This window comes from Equus quagga, chromosome 4 (genome assembly GCF_021613505.1).
Source record: "Equus quagga isolate Etosha38 chromosome 4, UCLA_HA_Equagga_1.0, whole genome shotgun sequence".
Classification (NCBI taxonomy): domain Eukaryota; kingdom Metazoa; phylum Chordata; class Mammalia; order Perissodactyla; family Equidae; genus Equus; species Equus quagga.
In genome coordinates this window covers 23758461-23776162 of record NC_060270.1, presented here as the reverse complement: position 1 = coordinate 23776162, position 17702 = coordinate 23758461, and the positions used below count along the sequence as shown (strand labels likewise).

General features: G+C 36.7%; 1 protein-coding gene across 2 annotated transcripts in view; it reads right to left on the bottom strand.

Annotated features, from left to right (window-relative positions):
* The window catches only part of SEC22A (SEC22 homolog A, vesicle trafficking protein), a 66610-nt gene that overhangs the window by 9195 nt on the left and 39713 nt on the right, over positions 1–17702 (bottom strand). The window contains exons 5-6 of one of the 2 annotated variants that reach the window (XM_046659324.1): positions 15680–15822; positions 2719–2784 (exon numbers count right to left, since the gene is read on the bottom strand). In XM_046659324.1, the coding sequence (XP_046515280.1) occupies positions 2719–2784; positions 15680–15822 (209 nt within the window). The remainder of the gene's footprint in view (positions 1–2718; positions 2785–15679; positions 15823–17702) is intronic. The other variant, XM_046659325.1, reaches the window with a different exon arrangement.

The window sequence follows — 17702 nt, the reverse complement described above, 5'->3', positions numbered from 1 at the left end:
GATTAAACAAACTGCGGTACATCCATACCATGGAATACCATTCAGCAATAAAAAGGAACAAATCCATTGATGTATGCAACAACTTGGATGTATCTCCAGATAATCATGCTGAGTAAAAAAGTGCTGATCACAAAAGGTTACATACTATATGGTTATATTTATATAACATACATAAAATGAGAAAATTATAGAAAGACAGAACACATTAGTGGTTGCCAGAGAGTAAGGGACAGGAGGGAAGTGGATGTGGCTATAAAAGGGCAACACAAGGGGTCTCTGTGGTGATAGGAATGTTCTATATCTTGACTGCATCAACATCAATATTCTGGTTGTGATACTGTATCACAGTTTGGCAAGATGGTACCTTTGGGGGGGGGACCAGGTGAGGGTTATATAGGGTCTTTCTTACAACTCCATGTGAATCTATAATCATCTAAAAATTATAAATTTAATAAGAAAAACAACTTTACACATACATATTTGTCTGCAACTTACTTTATAGGCTAACACACACACTATATGCACACACAGGGAGTAAGATAAAGCAAGTGTTGGTGACTCTAGGTATACTAGTCTTTCAACTTTTCTGTAAGTTTTCAAAATAAAATGTTGAAGGAAAAGGAACAGTCTTGAGTTTCTTCACAGATCCTTTGATTTCCTATTTGAAATGTTCCATATCAAGATTACCCTTCTCTGGCTGAGCTCTGTGCTTCCATTAGCACTCACAGCCTGGAGAAACAGGCAACAAACCATGTAGCAGTGGCCTTTGAGGTCTGATGTAAAAGGGATTAGAAAATATCCTGACAACTGGAGACAGAGCATGTTATATGGTAAAATGTAATCATCTAAGTTTTACTGCAGAAACAAACAGCATTGTTATCACTCTGCTCAGCATATTTGGAAAGTATGCAGTTTCATGCCTGTCAATATGAAGGAAACTGGTTTCTTGCTTTCCTTTTTTAAAGCATGAATTTGTTTACTTCTCTCAAGTAAAAGAACACCTGAGTGACGCTCCACCGTAAGGCAACTCTTAGAACTCTTTTCAGCTGTTGAATGTAACAGAAGTGTGTATCTGTAGGCAAGAGCACTGGTTCTGGAGTCACACAGACCTGCGTTCAAGTCAGACTGGCTATAAGAACTGTCTAGGCCTCAGTGAAAAACAGCGTATCAAGATAACAGGATTCGTGTGGGGCTTTCTGTGAGGATGCAACAGTACAAGGAATGTAAAGGGCTTCACACACAGTAAGCTCAATACATTTTGCTATTGTTATTAGCATTTAAAATTATTTCATTAAGACAAAACAACCAAAAGCATATTTTATAAGCATAATTGTTCATGAAATTATTTTAAAGTTAATGTTTACCTCACATTGTTAAAATGCACATAAAAGTTATAAAATTATAATTTTATAGCATTATAAAAATTATACAAATATAGAGACAGCATGATATAGTGGAAAGAACATGATATTTAAAATCAGAAGACTCAGGGTTAAGTCCTGACACCACCCCTTACTGGCTGTGTGATCCCCTGCTAGTGCTGAAACTGCCTTGGATTTCTCATTTTCAAAAAGGAGATTATATCCTCTCTATGACAGGACTGTAGAAATTAAAGTAGAAAATCTACACAAGAATACCTCACAAAGCAAATCACTTGTGACATTAAAAAATACAAGTTTTCACATTTCATAAAATATTATAATTAAATCTATCAAATCTGACAAAAAATTTCTGGAAATAACATAAATGATTAAGAAAAATTAGGGGATTCTAAAAAATGGGGCCAGTGAAACTAAAATTTCTTATATGTCTTTACATAAGAGTCAAATGCACATATTCAAAGTATTTCCCTAAAGTCTTCTACTGAGTTTTAGGTAGCCTTTTATTTGCAGGCGTGAATCTTTCGAACGTTTTTTCTATGCAAACCAGAGAAATGTGTGACTTATAAAAGTTAGGTCAAAAGAGCTTGCTTGCTCTAATGTGTTTTAGCCAAGACATTCATGAGTTTGGCTAACTGGCATGGTTACCTTTCCCTTCCCTAGGAATCTGTGCCTCCTCTGGTCCTGGAAATGCAAGTACCCATCTCCCTATCACCCAGGTGCAAAACCTCCTCCTTCGAGTCTTGAGTCTCGTATCTATTCTGTCTCCAAGTCCTAGAGTCTTCCTTCTCAGCAGACTCTCGGAGAGTCTCTCCTTTTGTTTTCTATTCCTATCATTGCCATGGTTTATGCTTTCATTACCCTCTGCCTGAAGTAATGTAATCACCTCCCAACTAATTTCCTTGCTTCTGATCTCTCTGCTCTGACAATGCATCCTAGGCATCACTGCTACATTAAATATCCTAAAATCCTGCTTTTTCTGTTTCCTATTCAAAGACTTTCCCCAAAGTACAAAATCCTCAGCCTGGAGTATAAGCAGAGCCTGGAAGCTGAATAATCAGTCACCAGGAAATCTAGGAGTAGCCTTTACTGCCACAGGCAGATGACATACTGCCACTGACGCCCAGCACAGGATGGGGCGAACGCTGAGTTCGCTGGGATCTATACCCACTCAAAATGCAGATCTACATCACGAAGCTAAGAGAGTCTCCAATGAAAAGGGAGGCAAAGAACCCAGACACTATTTTTATTTATTTAAAGTACCCAAGCAACTATTAGAATTGATAACCTCAATAATAATAATGGAAAAGTGTTTCTTAAAAGATGGAAGAGAACCTACCTGATAAAGGCAGGCTGCAGTTCCGAGGAAAAATGCAACAATGTAATTAAAATCCTCACCATCACTCTGCAAAAACAAAATAAAAATTACTTTTTTTCTGGTGGAAGCCCACCTCAAGAAACAATCCATAGTGATAGGACACAACAACGTTTATGCACAAACGGTCAAATTTTTCACAAAGTAGAATACTAAAATTCTCAAAAGTCCTAAAATGGAAACATAAAATATATCATAAGAACCAAGGAGTGTAAGGTAGAGAAAGACTACCAGAGCTCCTCCATGTCTTGGCCTCCCAATCAATTTCATTTTACCCAAGAGAAGACGAAAGCCAATGGGAAAAAGTTTCTATATAATGTAAAAAGCCTCTCTTCTCTATACTAAAGAAACCATACAAAAATGCACAACACCCCAGTGGCCTATAAAGGTAGTCCTGCTCACTAGGTCACTATTTGACTCAAATAAATATTGACAAACTTTACTATCTAGTAAGCACATCACGGAATTGTCCAATAAAGTAATTTGACATGATTTTTTAAAAAAACTGAAAAGCTACTGTCCACTAGAGTGTGCTAAATCCCAATGAGAAAAGTTAGTCATACACGCTATGCTAGAAAAATAGCCACCCAGAGGAAAAACAGACAGATAATGCATAGAGCATTTCTTTTAAAAGAAAACTAATGGAGACATGTAACAATCCGTATTTTCCTATTCCTTTTTGATTCCCCTTAAAGATCCACATTTATCACTTCCTTCAATGTTTTTATGAAGTAGAACATAAAGACCAGACAGGAGCATTAAATTTCTTTCTTCCAAGCAGGAGCATTAAATTCATCCCTTATTTCAGAGAAAACATCTTTATACAATGAAAACTTCCATAAGACATGGAAGTGTCTCTCATGACCATGTCTTCATGAAACAATATAAAGAGAAAATTCCTTTTCCACTTGCTATTGGGCAACAGAACTGACTGCAAGGCAGAGGAAGAGTGGCTTATCCTAGTGAGATGATCTTGAAATAGGAAACATTAATCTGTCTGAGATGCTTAGGTCAGTTCCACCCGAGAGGCAGAGAAGGTCAACACGAAACCTTTCCTCTTTTAACAATTCTAAGACTTTAAATAAGTTCTGATTGATTATTTTCTTCTTTAGTCCTTTATTTTTTGAATGATCTTCTTTCTGATTATAAAAGTTCATGTTCATTGCAGAGAATTTGGAAACCGGATTTTTACAAAGGAGAAATTCATACAGTCTATAATGCCACAACTATGGGAGAATTACTGCTAACCATGTCATGTATTTCCTTCAAACCTTTTATGTACAAAAGTATATGTATGTTTAAAAAGTGGAATCATACTTTTATATACTGTCTTTCAGTACTTCATATTATAAACACTTTCTCAAGATACTAAATACTCCTTAACCACGTGATTTGTAACGAATATGTAACCTTTCATTGTGGGGATATACCATGATTTAATTATTGTCCTACAATTGGATATTATTTTTCCTCTACACTATCACTTTATAACTCTCTTAATGGCCTTTGGAACACTTAAGAGCGTGTTTTTGGAGTCAAATCTGGGTTCAAACTTTACTACTAGCTGTACGATCTTAGATTATTTATTTAACTTCAATTTCCTTTTTGAAAAATCAAAGTTGTAGAGGTTAAATAACATTTGCAAACACATAGAACAATAACTGGCACACAGTAAGAACTAAAAACATTCATTAACTTCCCTCTCCCTGAGGTTACTGTCTACATCATTCATCGGATGATTAGATTAGCTTTCAGGATTGCTTAAACCTCTAGGCTACTGGCCTTATCTTCTCAATTAGACCCTAACCTTTCTTCAAGACAGAAAATAAATCTTACTACTTGCAAGAAACTGTACACATAGTAGGAATTCAACAAGTGCATGCTAAATTGAGTTGAGCTTGAAAAACTTTTATTTCTCCTTGCTAAAGAGAAGATTATTGATAAACACACGCTTCCATTCAATAAATATTTATTAAGCACTTATGGGACAGGTACAGTGTTACTAGATTCAGGACAGAACCAATTAAGTCCACACTAACTCAGGGAGCACAGGCTCTACTCAAGAAAGCAGATGCATAAACCAACAGTTCCCACCCAAAGTGACAGCTGACAAGAGAGGTGTGTGTACAGGGTACTAAGGGAGCCTACTGGAGACATATCTAACACTGCCTGGATTAAAAAGGGTCAGGCAAGGTTTGTCAGAGGAAGTAAAGCTTATTCTGGGTATTGATGGATGAACTGACAAGGCAGACAGGGTGGGAAGAGAATTCCAGGCAAAGCACGTGCAGTCTCAACAAGGGAAGAGACTACGATGACTCGAAGGTTTGTTGTTTAGGTGACATTTGAATGACACCATTCATTAAACTGGGAGTATTGAAGGAAAAGTAGATTTGAGAGCAGGAAAACTTGAGTTCATTTTGGACATGTTATTTTGGAGCTGCTAGTGGGACATCCAAATAATTATATTTAGTAGATATTTAACTCAGCTTCAGGAAAGAGTTTGACCTAGAGATCTAGCTTAGTAGTTATCTATTTCAATAGCAGTTAAATGAAAGAAACCAACTGCAAGTCTTAATTCTTGACTGGCTCCTAGAATGGAGAGAGAAAAAAAGCACTATAAAGGATATTTGGGGTCAATTATGGAAATCCAAATATAGATTTTATGTTAGATAATACTGCACTGATCTTAAATTTCTTTGGCGTAATAAAGGTATTGTGATTATGTAGGAGAATGTCTCAGTCCTTAAGACATACATATCTAATATTTTTGGAACAAACTGTCAGGATACCCATAATGTTACTTTCAAATGATTCAGCAAAAAAAGGAAATAGAGAAAGGAAGAAAGAGAGGTAGCTAGGTAGGTATACAGGTCAATGTTAATTGTTCTGTTTTTTAAACCTTTTTATAAGTTTGAATTCTTTCAAAATAAAATGTTGTGCAGTGGGGGGAAAAGATACAAATGAAAAAATGCTATGCATCCACTAAAAAGAATGTAATAGATGTCTATATCCTGATATGAAATGATCTCCTACATACTGTTAGGTAGAAAAAGATGCAAATCGGTATGAAGAGTAAATAGAAATAATTTTAAAATAATAATTACATAATATATAAAATACATGTACCAGGATATGCACATAATCTCTCTAGAAGCATACACCAGGGGTTGATTCGGCAGAGGAAAAATGGCAAGAAATTACTTATTGTGAAAATTACAGGCTTTGAAATTTAACATGTACCCTTTTTATTGTGTGTATGCAAATATGTGGATGTATGTATATGCACATGTATTAACTTTACTTTAAAAAGGCCATTATAAAAATATCAAAGAAGAAGATATAGTTAGAAGAATATAAAGCCAAGGACAGAACACTGGAGAACACCACTATTTAAAGGACAGGTGGAGGAAGAAAGTTTACCAAATAAACTGAGGAACAGCAAGAGAAAGGAAAAAAAATATAACAGGAGAAAATTGTTTCATGGAAATGAAGGGATGAGAGAATGCCAAGAAGAATAATCTAACACATCAAACTATTAATAGTGATTTATTTACTTTTAAATTTTCTAAAATAAACATTATTTTTGAAACTAAACAATGAATTATTTTTAAAAGGAAGATTGAACAGTATGTGAGAGGAGGCAGAGAGAGCACATAGGACAAGGTCTCAAGAGTGGCTGCAATATTTGGTAATCAGGATACTGGTGAGCTTACTGGTCAGTGTTTGAAAGAATTATGAGGGCAAAAAAGAGATCGCAGTAGACTGAGAGGAGAGGTAAGAGAGTGGGGACAACAAAATATAGTCTACTCTTTCAAAAAATTAGAGGAGAACATACACCAAGAGGTATTTTGGGTTTTCTGTTTGTTTTTTTAAAGATTGGCAGCCTACCGCATGTTTATGGGCTGAGAAAAAAGAGCCAGTGGAGAGAAAGCAGATGAAATGTAGGTGAAGAAATAGCTAGAGGTTGGGGGCAGGTGAGGCAGAGGTTCACAGAGGGGAAAGAAGTGGGAGCAGGAGGGAAGACAGAGGCAAAGATGGAGGCATGTGCGGGCAGAGGTAAGGAGTACAAATAAAAATTTTAAAAACCTCACATTCACCTCTGGGGGATGCTAAGATACCAACATACTGCTTTGAAAACTAACAAATAAAGGGAAATAAAAAAATATATATATTTTGGTGAGAAAGAATGTCCCTGAGCTAACATCTATCGCCAATCTTCCTCTTTTTGCATGAGGAAGATCATCCCTGAGCTAATATCTGTGACAATCTTCCTGCATTATTGTATGTGGGACGCTGCCACAGCATGGCTTGATGAGCGGTGTGCAGGTCTGCACCCAGGACCTGAACCTGCAAGCTGGGGCAGCCAAAGTGGAGTGCATGAACTTAACCACTATGCCACCAGGCCAGCCCAAGAATATGTTTTTTTAAAGGCAAAGATGAAGAGGTAAACAGAGGCTCCATAAAATAGCCACACAGTATAATAAGATGATACTATTAAAAATGGTCGTAATAATTGGGAAATACTTACTTTTTAATCTTAAGTGGAAAAAGGACACAAAATTATATAATGGATATGTATACAAGATATATGTGCATGTATATATATATATATATATATAAAACAAAGAAAATTTGGGGATGATTTTTTTTTTCCTTATAGATTTTTCCCCAATTCGTTAACAATGAGCACAGAATCAGGAAAAACACTTTTCTTTTGAAAGAAAGCAAGCCTTGCATCTTAGCAAAGATATCATGCCATTAAACAAATACTTCCACTGAGTTTAACAGGTATCTAATTTCTTTAAAAGGTATTAACAAATCGATGGAAAACAAAGAACTCAAGGAATAAAAGCAAGTTGATGACTTCTGCTTTGTAGTGGCCACCATAAACAGTTTTAGAATCAGAGAGGCTTAGAACATTACTACTGAAGTGGTCTTTGAACTATGTAGTCTAAAACCTTCACCTTGCATAATAGGAAAATGAGATTCAAGAAGGTAAAGTAACCCATCCAAGGTCACAAAGTTAGTTACTGGCAGATGGGAACCAGGTATCTTGACTTCCAGGCCAGCATATCTACTGCTATCTCAGAATACTCAATTTTTTTCTACTGCACCACATGCAAATTATTTCTAGGTTGGCATCAGCCTAATTAATACCATTGTTTCAAGGCTGATCCTTAAAGGAACACAGGCAATGTAAACCCAATGTGATAAAAGCTTATGCATTCATGAGGTGCCAACTGACAATAAACTTACTAACATCTCTAAACTCAGAACAAAGTTGGGAAATGAGTGAAAATCATCTAATTTACACATTACTGTGAACACCAAATCAAATTTATCAACTTAAAAAAAACTATACTCATCCTAAACCTCCCCAGTCTGAACTTAGACACCAAAGAAAAACTTCGGTGCTATATATTTTAATGAATCCCTCATTATCACTCTAAGAGGCAGCTTTTTAATCTAGGAGAAACAAACTTGTGCTGAATCTTCAAACAACATTAATAGTATACAGGAATGTTGATTCATGTGGGTTTTCAAATTTAAAAGTGCCTCAGGCATCAAATTACATACTAAAAGATAAATGTGGGAATCATTTTTAGCATTCAAAAAGAGTATTTAGAATTCACAGCCTTAAAAAAGTAAACTTTAATATCGATATATTGCTCACACTCAGGAAATACACTACATATTTTCAGCTAGATCTAAAAATACGATCCCCAAATAAATCCTTTGCTCTTAAATCAAGTTTTAGAGAAAGGTGGAGGCCACTTAATCTGGGTACGGCCTTTACACCTCCTCTGTCACCACCATGATCTGAACAACACCACTGCAAATAACTTCAAAATAGATAAAGGGTTAAGTCCCGTGTCCTGGAATTTGCACTCAAATCTACATAACAGACCACTTCAAAAAGATCTACTTTTACTGACCAAATATTGTCTACAGCAACTCTAGAGATTATTCCTAACACAAAATACAACGATGAACCAGAGAGAAGGCTAAGAGTATATCTTAAATTCAATGGCTTTAGTGAGAATAAAAAGGACTTTTACCCAATACAAGTCAAAGACAATGACAAAATAGACCCTAATGAGGGGAAATTAAAAGCGAAAGACCTCAGGTCACCAATTTTGTATATATTTTCTTTCAGGTTAATCCGGGCTATAAAGAATGCACTTGTTGAAATTAACCTAGTGTGCACCCCTAAACCTACCCGGCTTAAAACTCTAGTTTATCACAGTGCCCCTCTGCATTCTGACATTTAATTTTCTCCTTTGCTTATCGTCCATTCCATCTTCTAGGACATGGAGTCCTTAGAAGGCAGATACGTCCAACACTGCATAGTGCTCCGCATTTCTCCTCATAACAAAACAAAGAAAAATATTTCCAAGCACTGGTCACTTACCAGAACATTTTTCTCTACAAAGATGTAAAATCCCCAATGACTGGAACAACATGAATCTCTATTTTTGGTCCAGTAAATTTCCCAAAACAGTGATTCTCATTTAGGTGAGGGAATCAGAATCTGCTGGAAAATCTTTTAAAGGTACCAATGGGTGACAAACTACCTATGGACTACACTGCCCCCAACTCTGTACTCTGTTGTCCCCTTGCTCCTCTCTCTGAGCATCACCGTTTTAGGAACCTCAACTACTGATGAGTATATGCGGAATACGTCAGGTGGTTATCGCAGAACAAAGATTTAGAACAATGGTAAGGGAACAACATAACCAGGTTCCCCTAGTTTCCAGATAGCTAAGAATCCCACATGGACTAATTTAGTTTTCTGGATCAAGTGACAAAGAAATATTGTTGGAATAAATTTACTCTAGGACAACTGTGAAAAAGAAAGGACTCCATATCAACATAAAGACACATCTTTAAAGATACAACTATCCAGAGAGTCCCCAAATTATAAATGCTCTACTAATAAAAAAGACCACTCTAACTTTTTCCCTATTCATAATTTACCCCATGCCTCTTCCACACCCTACCACCGCAGTTTAAAGGAACTGCTTAAAACAAACAAAAAACTTTGAAGCTTCTAGGGAAACCGTGGACTCTAAGATAGAGGCAGGAAGAAGCTAGAGAAACCTGGGGAACATGTTCAGGTTCCGCTTACGCCCCCACAGAAATATTTACTTTGCTCTGCCTAAAACTTTTGTTACTTGAAAATCTATCTATTAAGTTGGGTTAACAAAAGTTGTCTTTTTTTTTCTGCTTACATAACAGGTGCTAATAACTATTCACTTTTATTATTTAAAATCTGAATAAGTAATATATTCAAATGGTTCAAAGAGTAAAAATAATATGCAAAGAGATATACATTGTGAAGAGTCTCATTCCCACTCTGCTTCCCATCTGTCCAGTTCCTACCACGTTTATTTCCTTCTTATCTTTCCAGAGTTTCTTTAAGCAAATTTATGTAACTAAAATATATTGTTATTTTTCCAAGCCATCTTTGGCGGGGGTAGTTGGGGCTGAGCTGAGAGGGAATGGTGGGAGCAAGGTCAGAAGACCTGGTCTGTCCGTCTCTCACTGGCTTTCTCAAAAAGGCCACTGTTCTCAGAGGGCACAAAATTGTACATCCGACCTTGAAACATGAATCGAATTCCCAAACCCATGCTCTATACTGGCTGGGGCTCTGAGGTCCACGCCAACCTGTGTGAAGGGGAAGACTAAGCCCCTGCACGAGAAGAGAAGGCCTGATCCACCGTTTCCTAAGGGCAGGCTGGGTGCGACAGGCTGTACTTTAACTGCTAAGTGGAGCCACACCTATCAAAAGAACATCCAAGCCCAGAGAACATGCCTCCCTTTCCCGTCTTTGTCTTAATGCTGGTGTGTGGTGGTTTTTTTTTTTTTTTAATTAACAGACTTTTATCTTCAGAGCAGTTTCAGGTTTACGGAAAATTAAACAGATAGTACAGAGAGTTCCCGTATAACCGCTCTTTCCTCGGTCCACAGTTTCCTCTATTACTAACATCTTGCATTAATGTGGTACATTTTTTACACTGATGAACCCAGAGTGACACATGATTATTAACTAAAGTCCATAGTTTATGTTAGGGTTCACTCTTTGTGTTGTACATTCTACGGGTTTCGACAAATGTATAATGACATGTATCCACCATTACAGTTACGGAGCAGTTACACTGTCCTAAAAATCTCATGCTCCAACTATTTATCCCTTCCTCCCCCTAACCCCCTGCAAGCTCTAATCCTTTTACTTACTGTCTCCATAGTTTTGCCTTTTCCAGAATGTCATATAGTTGGAAACACAGAGTATGTAGTTTTTTCAGGCTGGCTTCTTTCATTAAGCAATATGCATTTAAGGTTTAGTCGTGTCGTTTTGTGGTTTGATGGCTTCTTTCTTTTTATTACTGAATAATAATCCATTGCATGGATTGTCAGTTTGTTTATCCATTCACCTTTTGAAAGACATCTTTGTTGCTTCCAATTTTCCAAAATTATGAATAAAGCTGATCAGACATTCACATGCAGGTTTCTGTGTGAACCTAAGTTTTCTACTCATTTGGATAACTATACCTAGGAACATGATTGCTAGATCACATGGTAAGGCTATGTTTAACTTTGTGAGAAACAGCTAAACTGTCTTCCAAAGTGACTGTTATCATTTTGCATACCCATAAACAATGAATGAGAGTTCCTATTGCTCCACATCCTCATCAGCATTTGGTATTGTCAGTTTTTTGGATTTTGTCATTTTACAGATGTTTAGCGGTATCTTGTTGTTTTAATTTGCAATTCCTTAATGACATATGATGCTTAGCATCTTTTCGTATGCTTATTTGCCACCTGCATATCTACTTCAGTGAGGTGTTTGTTCAGTTCTTTTGCCCATTTTTTAACTGGGTTGTTTGCTTTCTTGAGTTTTAAGAGTTCTTTGTATGTTTTAGATACAAGCCCTTTGTCAGAACTGTTTTTGCAAATATTTTTCCCCTAGTCTCTGGCTTACCTTTTCATTCTCTTAACAATGTCCTTCAAAGAACAGAAGTTTTTAAATTAAGTCCAATTTACCAATTTTTTCTTTCACAGATCACGATTTTGGTGTTGTACCAAAAATTCATCATCAAACCCAAGGTCACCTAGGTTTTCTCTGGTTACCTTTTATAAGTTTTATAGTTTTGTGTTTTACATTTAGGCCTGCGACCCTTTGAGTTAACTTTTTTGTGAAAGGTGTAAAATCTGTGTCTAAATTCATTTTTTTGCATGTGGATGTCCAGCTGTTCCAGCACCATTTGTTAGAAAGAAATCCTTTCTCCACTGAATTGTTTTTGCTCCTTTTTCAAAGATCAATTGATTATATTTGCGTGGGTATATTTCTGGGCTCTCTATTCTGTTCCACTGATCTCTCTATTCTTTTTCCAATGCCACACTGTCTTAATTATTGTAGCTTAACAGTAAGTGGAAGTTGGGTACTTTCAGTCCTCTGATTTTCTTCTTTTTTCTTCTGAATTGTGCTGGCTATTCTGGGTCTTTTGCCTTTCCATATAAACTTTAGAATCACTTTGTCAGTATCCACAAAATAACTTGCTGAGATTTTGATTAGGATTGTGTTGAATCCACAGATCAAGTAGGGAAGAACCAAAATCTTTACAATAATTGAGTCTTCCTATCCATGAACATGGAATATCTATTTATTTAGATCTTCTTTGATTTCTTTTATCAGAGTTTTATAGTTTTTCTCATAGAGATCTTATATATATATTGTTAGATTTATTCTTAAGTGCTTCATTTTTAGGGGTACCAATATAAATAGCATTGTGATTTTAATTTCAAATTTCAATTGTTCCTTGCTGATATATAGGAAAGCAAGTGACTTTTGTGTATTAACTTTGGATCCTGTGACCTTGTTATAATCACTTATTACTTCCAGGAGTTTGTTCATTCTTTGAGATTTTCTACATAGAAAATCATGTCATCTGTGAATAAAGACAGTTGTATTTCTTCCTTCCCAATCTGTACACTCTTTTTTTTCTTTTCTTGTTTTAGTGCATTAAAACTAAGTCTTCAGGTATGATGTTGAATAGGAGTGGTGAGAGGAGAGACATCCTTACCTTGTTCCCACTCTTAAGGAGAAAGCATAGTTTCTCATCCGGTATGATGTCAGCTGTAGGGTTTCTGTTCTTTATCAAGCGGAGGAAGTTCCCCTTTACTCCTAGTTTTCTGTGAGTTTTATCATGAATGGGTATTGGATTTTGTCAAATGCTTTTTCTGCATCTGCTGATATGATATGATTTTTCTTCTTTAGACTCTTGTGTAATGGATTACACTAATTGATTTTCAAATGTTGAACCAGCTTTGCATACCTGGAATAAATCCCATTTGGTTGTGATGTATAATTCTTTTTATACAGTGTTGGATTCAATTTGCTAATATTTTGTTGAGGATTTCTGCATCTATGTTCATGAGAGAGATTGTTCTGTAACGTTGTCTTTTTAAGATGTAAATAGGCTGAGAATCAGAGCTATCAGTTAGTTACACATAGGGGTAATTAGTTTAGTAAGATTATTGTTTTTCTGAAACCTAAAAGACCTCAAATGCAACGAGGCAGAGGGAGAACATGAAACACTTAGGAATCAAGGCAGGCATTAGCGAGGTGTAGCAGCTCAAAAGCATGAAAAGCTGTAGTTTATACTACTTTCTTTAGTTTTGAAGTTGTGAATCAGAGGAGGGAAAAGGGAAGCAGTGCAGGAAGAGGACAGGATAGGATAGCATATGATAAGATATCTGAGTGCCTGAAAGAAATTATTTCCTTTAACAGGTTTTGTGAGGTACGACAGTCTTGTCTGAATTTTATCTTAAAAGCAATGTGGTCTAAGCCCCAGGTTTCACAATTTATGCGCTGTCTTCTGAGTCAGGGATGCTAAGACTCTGTGGTATAAAAGCTTTTCTCTATCCAGTCCATCTCTCCCACCTTGTTTATTAATTTGCTAATTTGAAACAACCAGAGAATTTAACCATAGAATTTTAACCTTAGAGTACCACCTTCACAATTTTTGCCAACTCTAAATACTAATTATACCATTATTAATGTAACAAATTTCATAAAGTTGAGTTTTTATTAAAGTTTATTTTAAAAGGGAAATTTTATATCTCTACCGTTAATAGAAACTAGTATCCTTTACCAAACATAGATTCTACACATTAATATACATTAAATACATAATTCTTAAAATTAAAAATGTGTACCTGTCTACCACCTAAAGTCATCTATTGTGTAACCGGTGGTAAATGTGTCCTATACTTTCAGAAATACTCATCAAACCCACCCTTCTCCTTCATTTTATAAGGAATGAAACTGAGGAGCAGAAACTAAGGTGAGCTATTCAAGGTCATAGAGCTAATCAGCAGCTGAGCTACAGCCAATCCTCTCTCTCTCTCTTACACAAACAAAAATCAACTCTTCACACACCTACACTACTGTTCTTTCCACTACATCAAGTTAAAAAAAAAATAAAGTATCTTATTTATTAGCTTTTTTCAGGCAGCAGTCTCCAAATTGCCTTTGTTTCTTTTTGGCCGGGTTGTCTAACTGGCTCAAAATTGAACTCATGATGGAATAAAGCTAACCTGGCTAGGGAACAGGGGCAAGAATACCAAGGGACAATAGCCAGCTGTCCTGTGTCTGAAAGGGAAGAGGGGCTTTACCTGAGGGCCCAGGATGTTTGGAGGAAGAACTGGGGAGTCACGAGAAACCCCCCACTCCCTCGAGGGACAGCTCAGCTGCCTGGAACCTGTGATGTCTTCTGCTCTGGACTTCAAACAGCTGAGGACATTCAGAGGATATTCAGAATGGTGCTCTCTGCATGTTCCCCAAACTACAGTAATTTTAAAACAGAATAGAGGGGCCGGCCCGGTGGTGCAGCAGTTTAGTGCACACGTTCCCCTTTGGCGGTCCGGGGTTCGCCGGTTCAGATCCTGGGTGCGGACATGGCACGGATTGGCAAGCCATGCTGTGGTAGGCATTCCTGCGTATAAAGTAGAGGAGGATGGGCACAGATGTGAGCTCAGGGCCAGTCCTCCTCAGCAAAAAGAGGAGGATTGGCAGCAGATGTTAGCTCAGGGCTAATCTTGCCAAAAAAAAACAGAATAGAAGGTGTGTTGAGTAGATTTTTGCAAATGGTATTCTGAGCTTAATGCTGAACAGCAACAAAAATAACTAATTTACAATGTGGAAGTGTCAAAAAATCTTCTGAGAAAGTAAGTAGAAACAAGGGAAAGGAAAGCTGTGCAGTTTGAAATATGCTAAACTTTAAGAAAGGAAGTTTCAAAAAGTCTACAAAAAGAATAAGAGGAAAAGTTAGTATATTCTGATAAGCCACAGTCTCTGGAAGATCTCCACTGGAAAACAAAATAGTCGGCAATACATGAAATAATCAGTGGTCTCACAGGTAGCCACCACCAAAAAAGGAAAAGAGCAGGTAAGTTGGAATACCCAGAGGTGGCACAAACACCTGCCCATGAATGCTCCCTTCTTTCTTCCACTCTCTGTGTCCACTCAGATCCTTCCGGGCCCAGCTTACCCTCCTCCACTAAGCCTCCTCTCCTATCCTGACTCATGCCGACTGCTCCTCTTCCAAACTCTGTGCACTTGGCTATTATTCGAGGACTTCTTTGCTTCCCCAATTCAACTCTAGGCCCTGAGACTGCAGTGCCCATGTCACACATATCTTGGCGTCCCAAGAGTACCTATAAACAGTGCCTCCTGCAGAACAGATAATAAATATGAGCTAATTGGGTCAAAGAAGCCCACTAGAAACCAGTGTTTTTAGCGGAAGGGGAGACTAGGGCAGGTATAAAGAACACAGAATCTCAGCATGCACTGTAAGTTGTACTGATACCCAAATCAATTCAAATCAACTGTGTAACAAGTAGAATCAATAGGCACAGTCACCTGAAATTGCAAAAACAGCACAGTTACCTGCAGGAGACTTTCTATGGCATGAAAGCCTCGAATTAAATTCAGAGCTCCACATAAAAGACTAAGGATAAATGCCACAATCCCTGACAGAGTTGCTGGCTCCAGTCGCTGGTGAGCTAGAAAATAAAAGAAATGGTTAGAAATAAGCATCAATATCTCATGTCAATACCTAATGTAAAATGGAATTCACCGCTTAGTTTAAACAGGTCAAATATAATCTTCATAAAATTATTTAATATATCTTAGTAATTAAATATTTTTTAAAAAGCAAAAAGTCTGACAACATGACAGCTTCATCCCCCTGAATTCAAGTTACATTAATTTCTTTTTCTCTACATTTTTAACAAAGACATCTAACTTGCATGTGGGGTATATAGTGCTAAGACATACTCACATCTGGCAGTCAATCATGTAGAAAAAACCCTTACTGACTAAATAGGTCTACTATTTGCAAGTAGTTGCAAATATTTGCAAAGGTGACTTTGCTGACAATTCATTGCATAATTCCTACTTTTTTGAAAATGCTTAGAAAACGTTTTTGAGGACAAACATAGCTTGCTTTTTAAGCAAAGTTCTCCCTTATTTAGGTTCCAGGGCTATAAATACCATGGGATAGATGTGACAGCTCATATATAATCACTGATCTGAACTCCACAATAGAATGGAGTCTTATAGCTATCAAGTTCCTAGTCTCCGAAGACCAATGGAAGGTAAAAATGATAAAACACCAGTTGAAGAAGTGGCCAGTTTATCTTTACAAACACATTCCCTTATCTGTCAGCGATGTGGCAGCAGAAGACATTTAGTTATACAATAGCTTCCCTTCATCATCATCTTGTGCTTAATAGAATTAACAAGAGTCTAAATGAAAACAGAAAACTAAATACATAATCATCTAGACCTCCACAGGGAGACAGAGGGAGAGAGGACAACAGGACTACATTTAGATCTTCTTGTTTAAATCACTCAAGTGTAAAAGCTGTAACAATGAAGTTAATGAGGTGGAACATTAATATAAGGAAGGGCTTACATCTCTGCAACTTAGATTCAGCCGTTACAGCAGAAAAGCTTCCCTAAACAGTTCATAAAAAACACAAAAATCCACATAGCACAAAAAAATATTTACTCCTCAAGTTGAGCAGAAAATGCTAATACGGGATAACATTTTCTTAAATTTCTTCTGGGCCCAAGCTAACTACAAGGTCTCTCAATAAAGTTCCTTGAGATTTTGATATGAAAATAAAAAATTAAATGTCTTTGTAAAGTATTATACCAAGTTTTATATCACTAGAGGAAAAAAACTCACAATTTAAAAATATATGCAATTGGTCTACCAATTAGTCATGTTTGGTATCCCTCTTCCTTCCCTCCCAGCCCCTCAGCAGTAAGTAAGGGAGAACTAGCTTTGGATGAAAAAAAGAAATCCTTAATATGCGCCCTAAGCATTAAACCACCTAACAACTAAACAGATTATATAAATCATACCTCTAAAGTATACAAGTTTACCTTACCAAAAAACCCAAATAATACTCTGTATTATAACTAGAAAACCTTAGCTTTTTATGGCCAAGTAAGCTATGGCCATTCTTGAATGGAAAAATATTACCATTTTAATGTGTTGATCAATATCTATTTAAGAAATAAATGTATATATAAATTAAATATTTATTAGGTTTCTAACACTTGCCTCTTGGATAGTATACGATTTACAAATTAATTCAAAATGACCAGAAATATTTTTAAAGGCATGAAAGCAAATGACGAGCCTCCTTTAACAAGGACAAGGCATGTGTCAAGTTGAAGGAGAGGCTGGAGCTGAGCCAAGTCACGGTGGCAAGGAAATTCTAAAGTGGAGGTTCCCCTACTCCCACGCCATCCCCTCCCCAGACCTGTGGGAATGGTCGCCAAGAGAAAACTCCATCTGCACACAATATGAGGGTGATACCCCTAAGGGACAATTTCTCATTTTAACAAACTGAATGAGACATTTAATCAT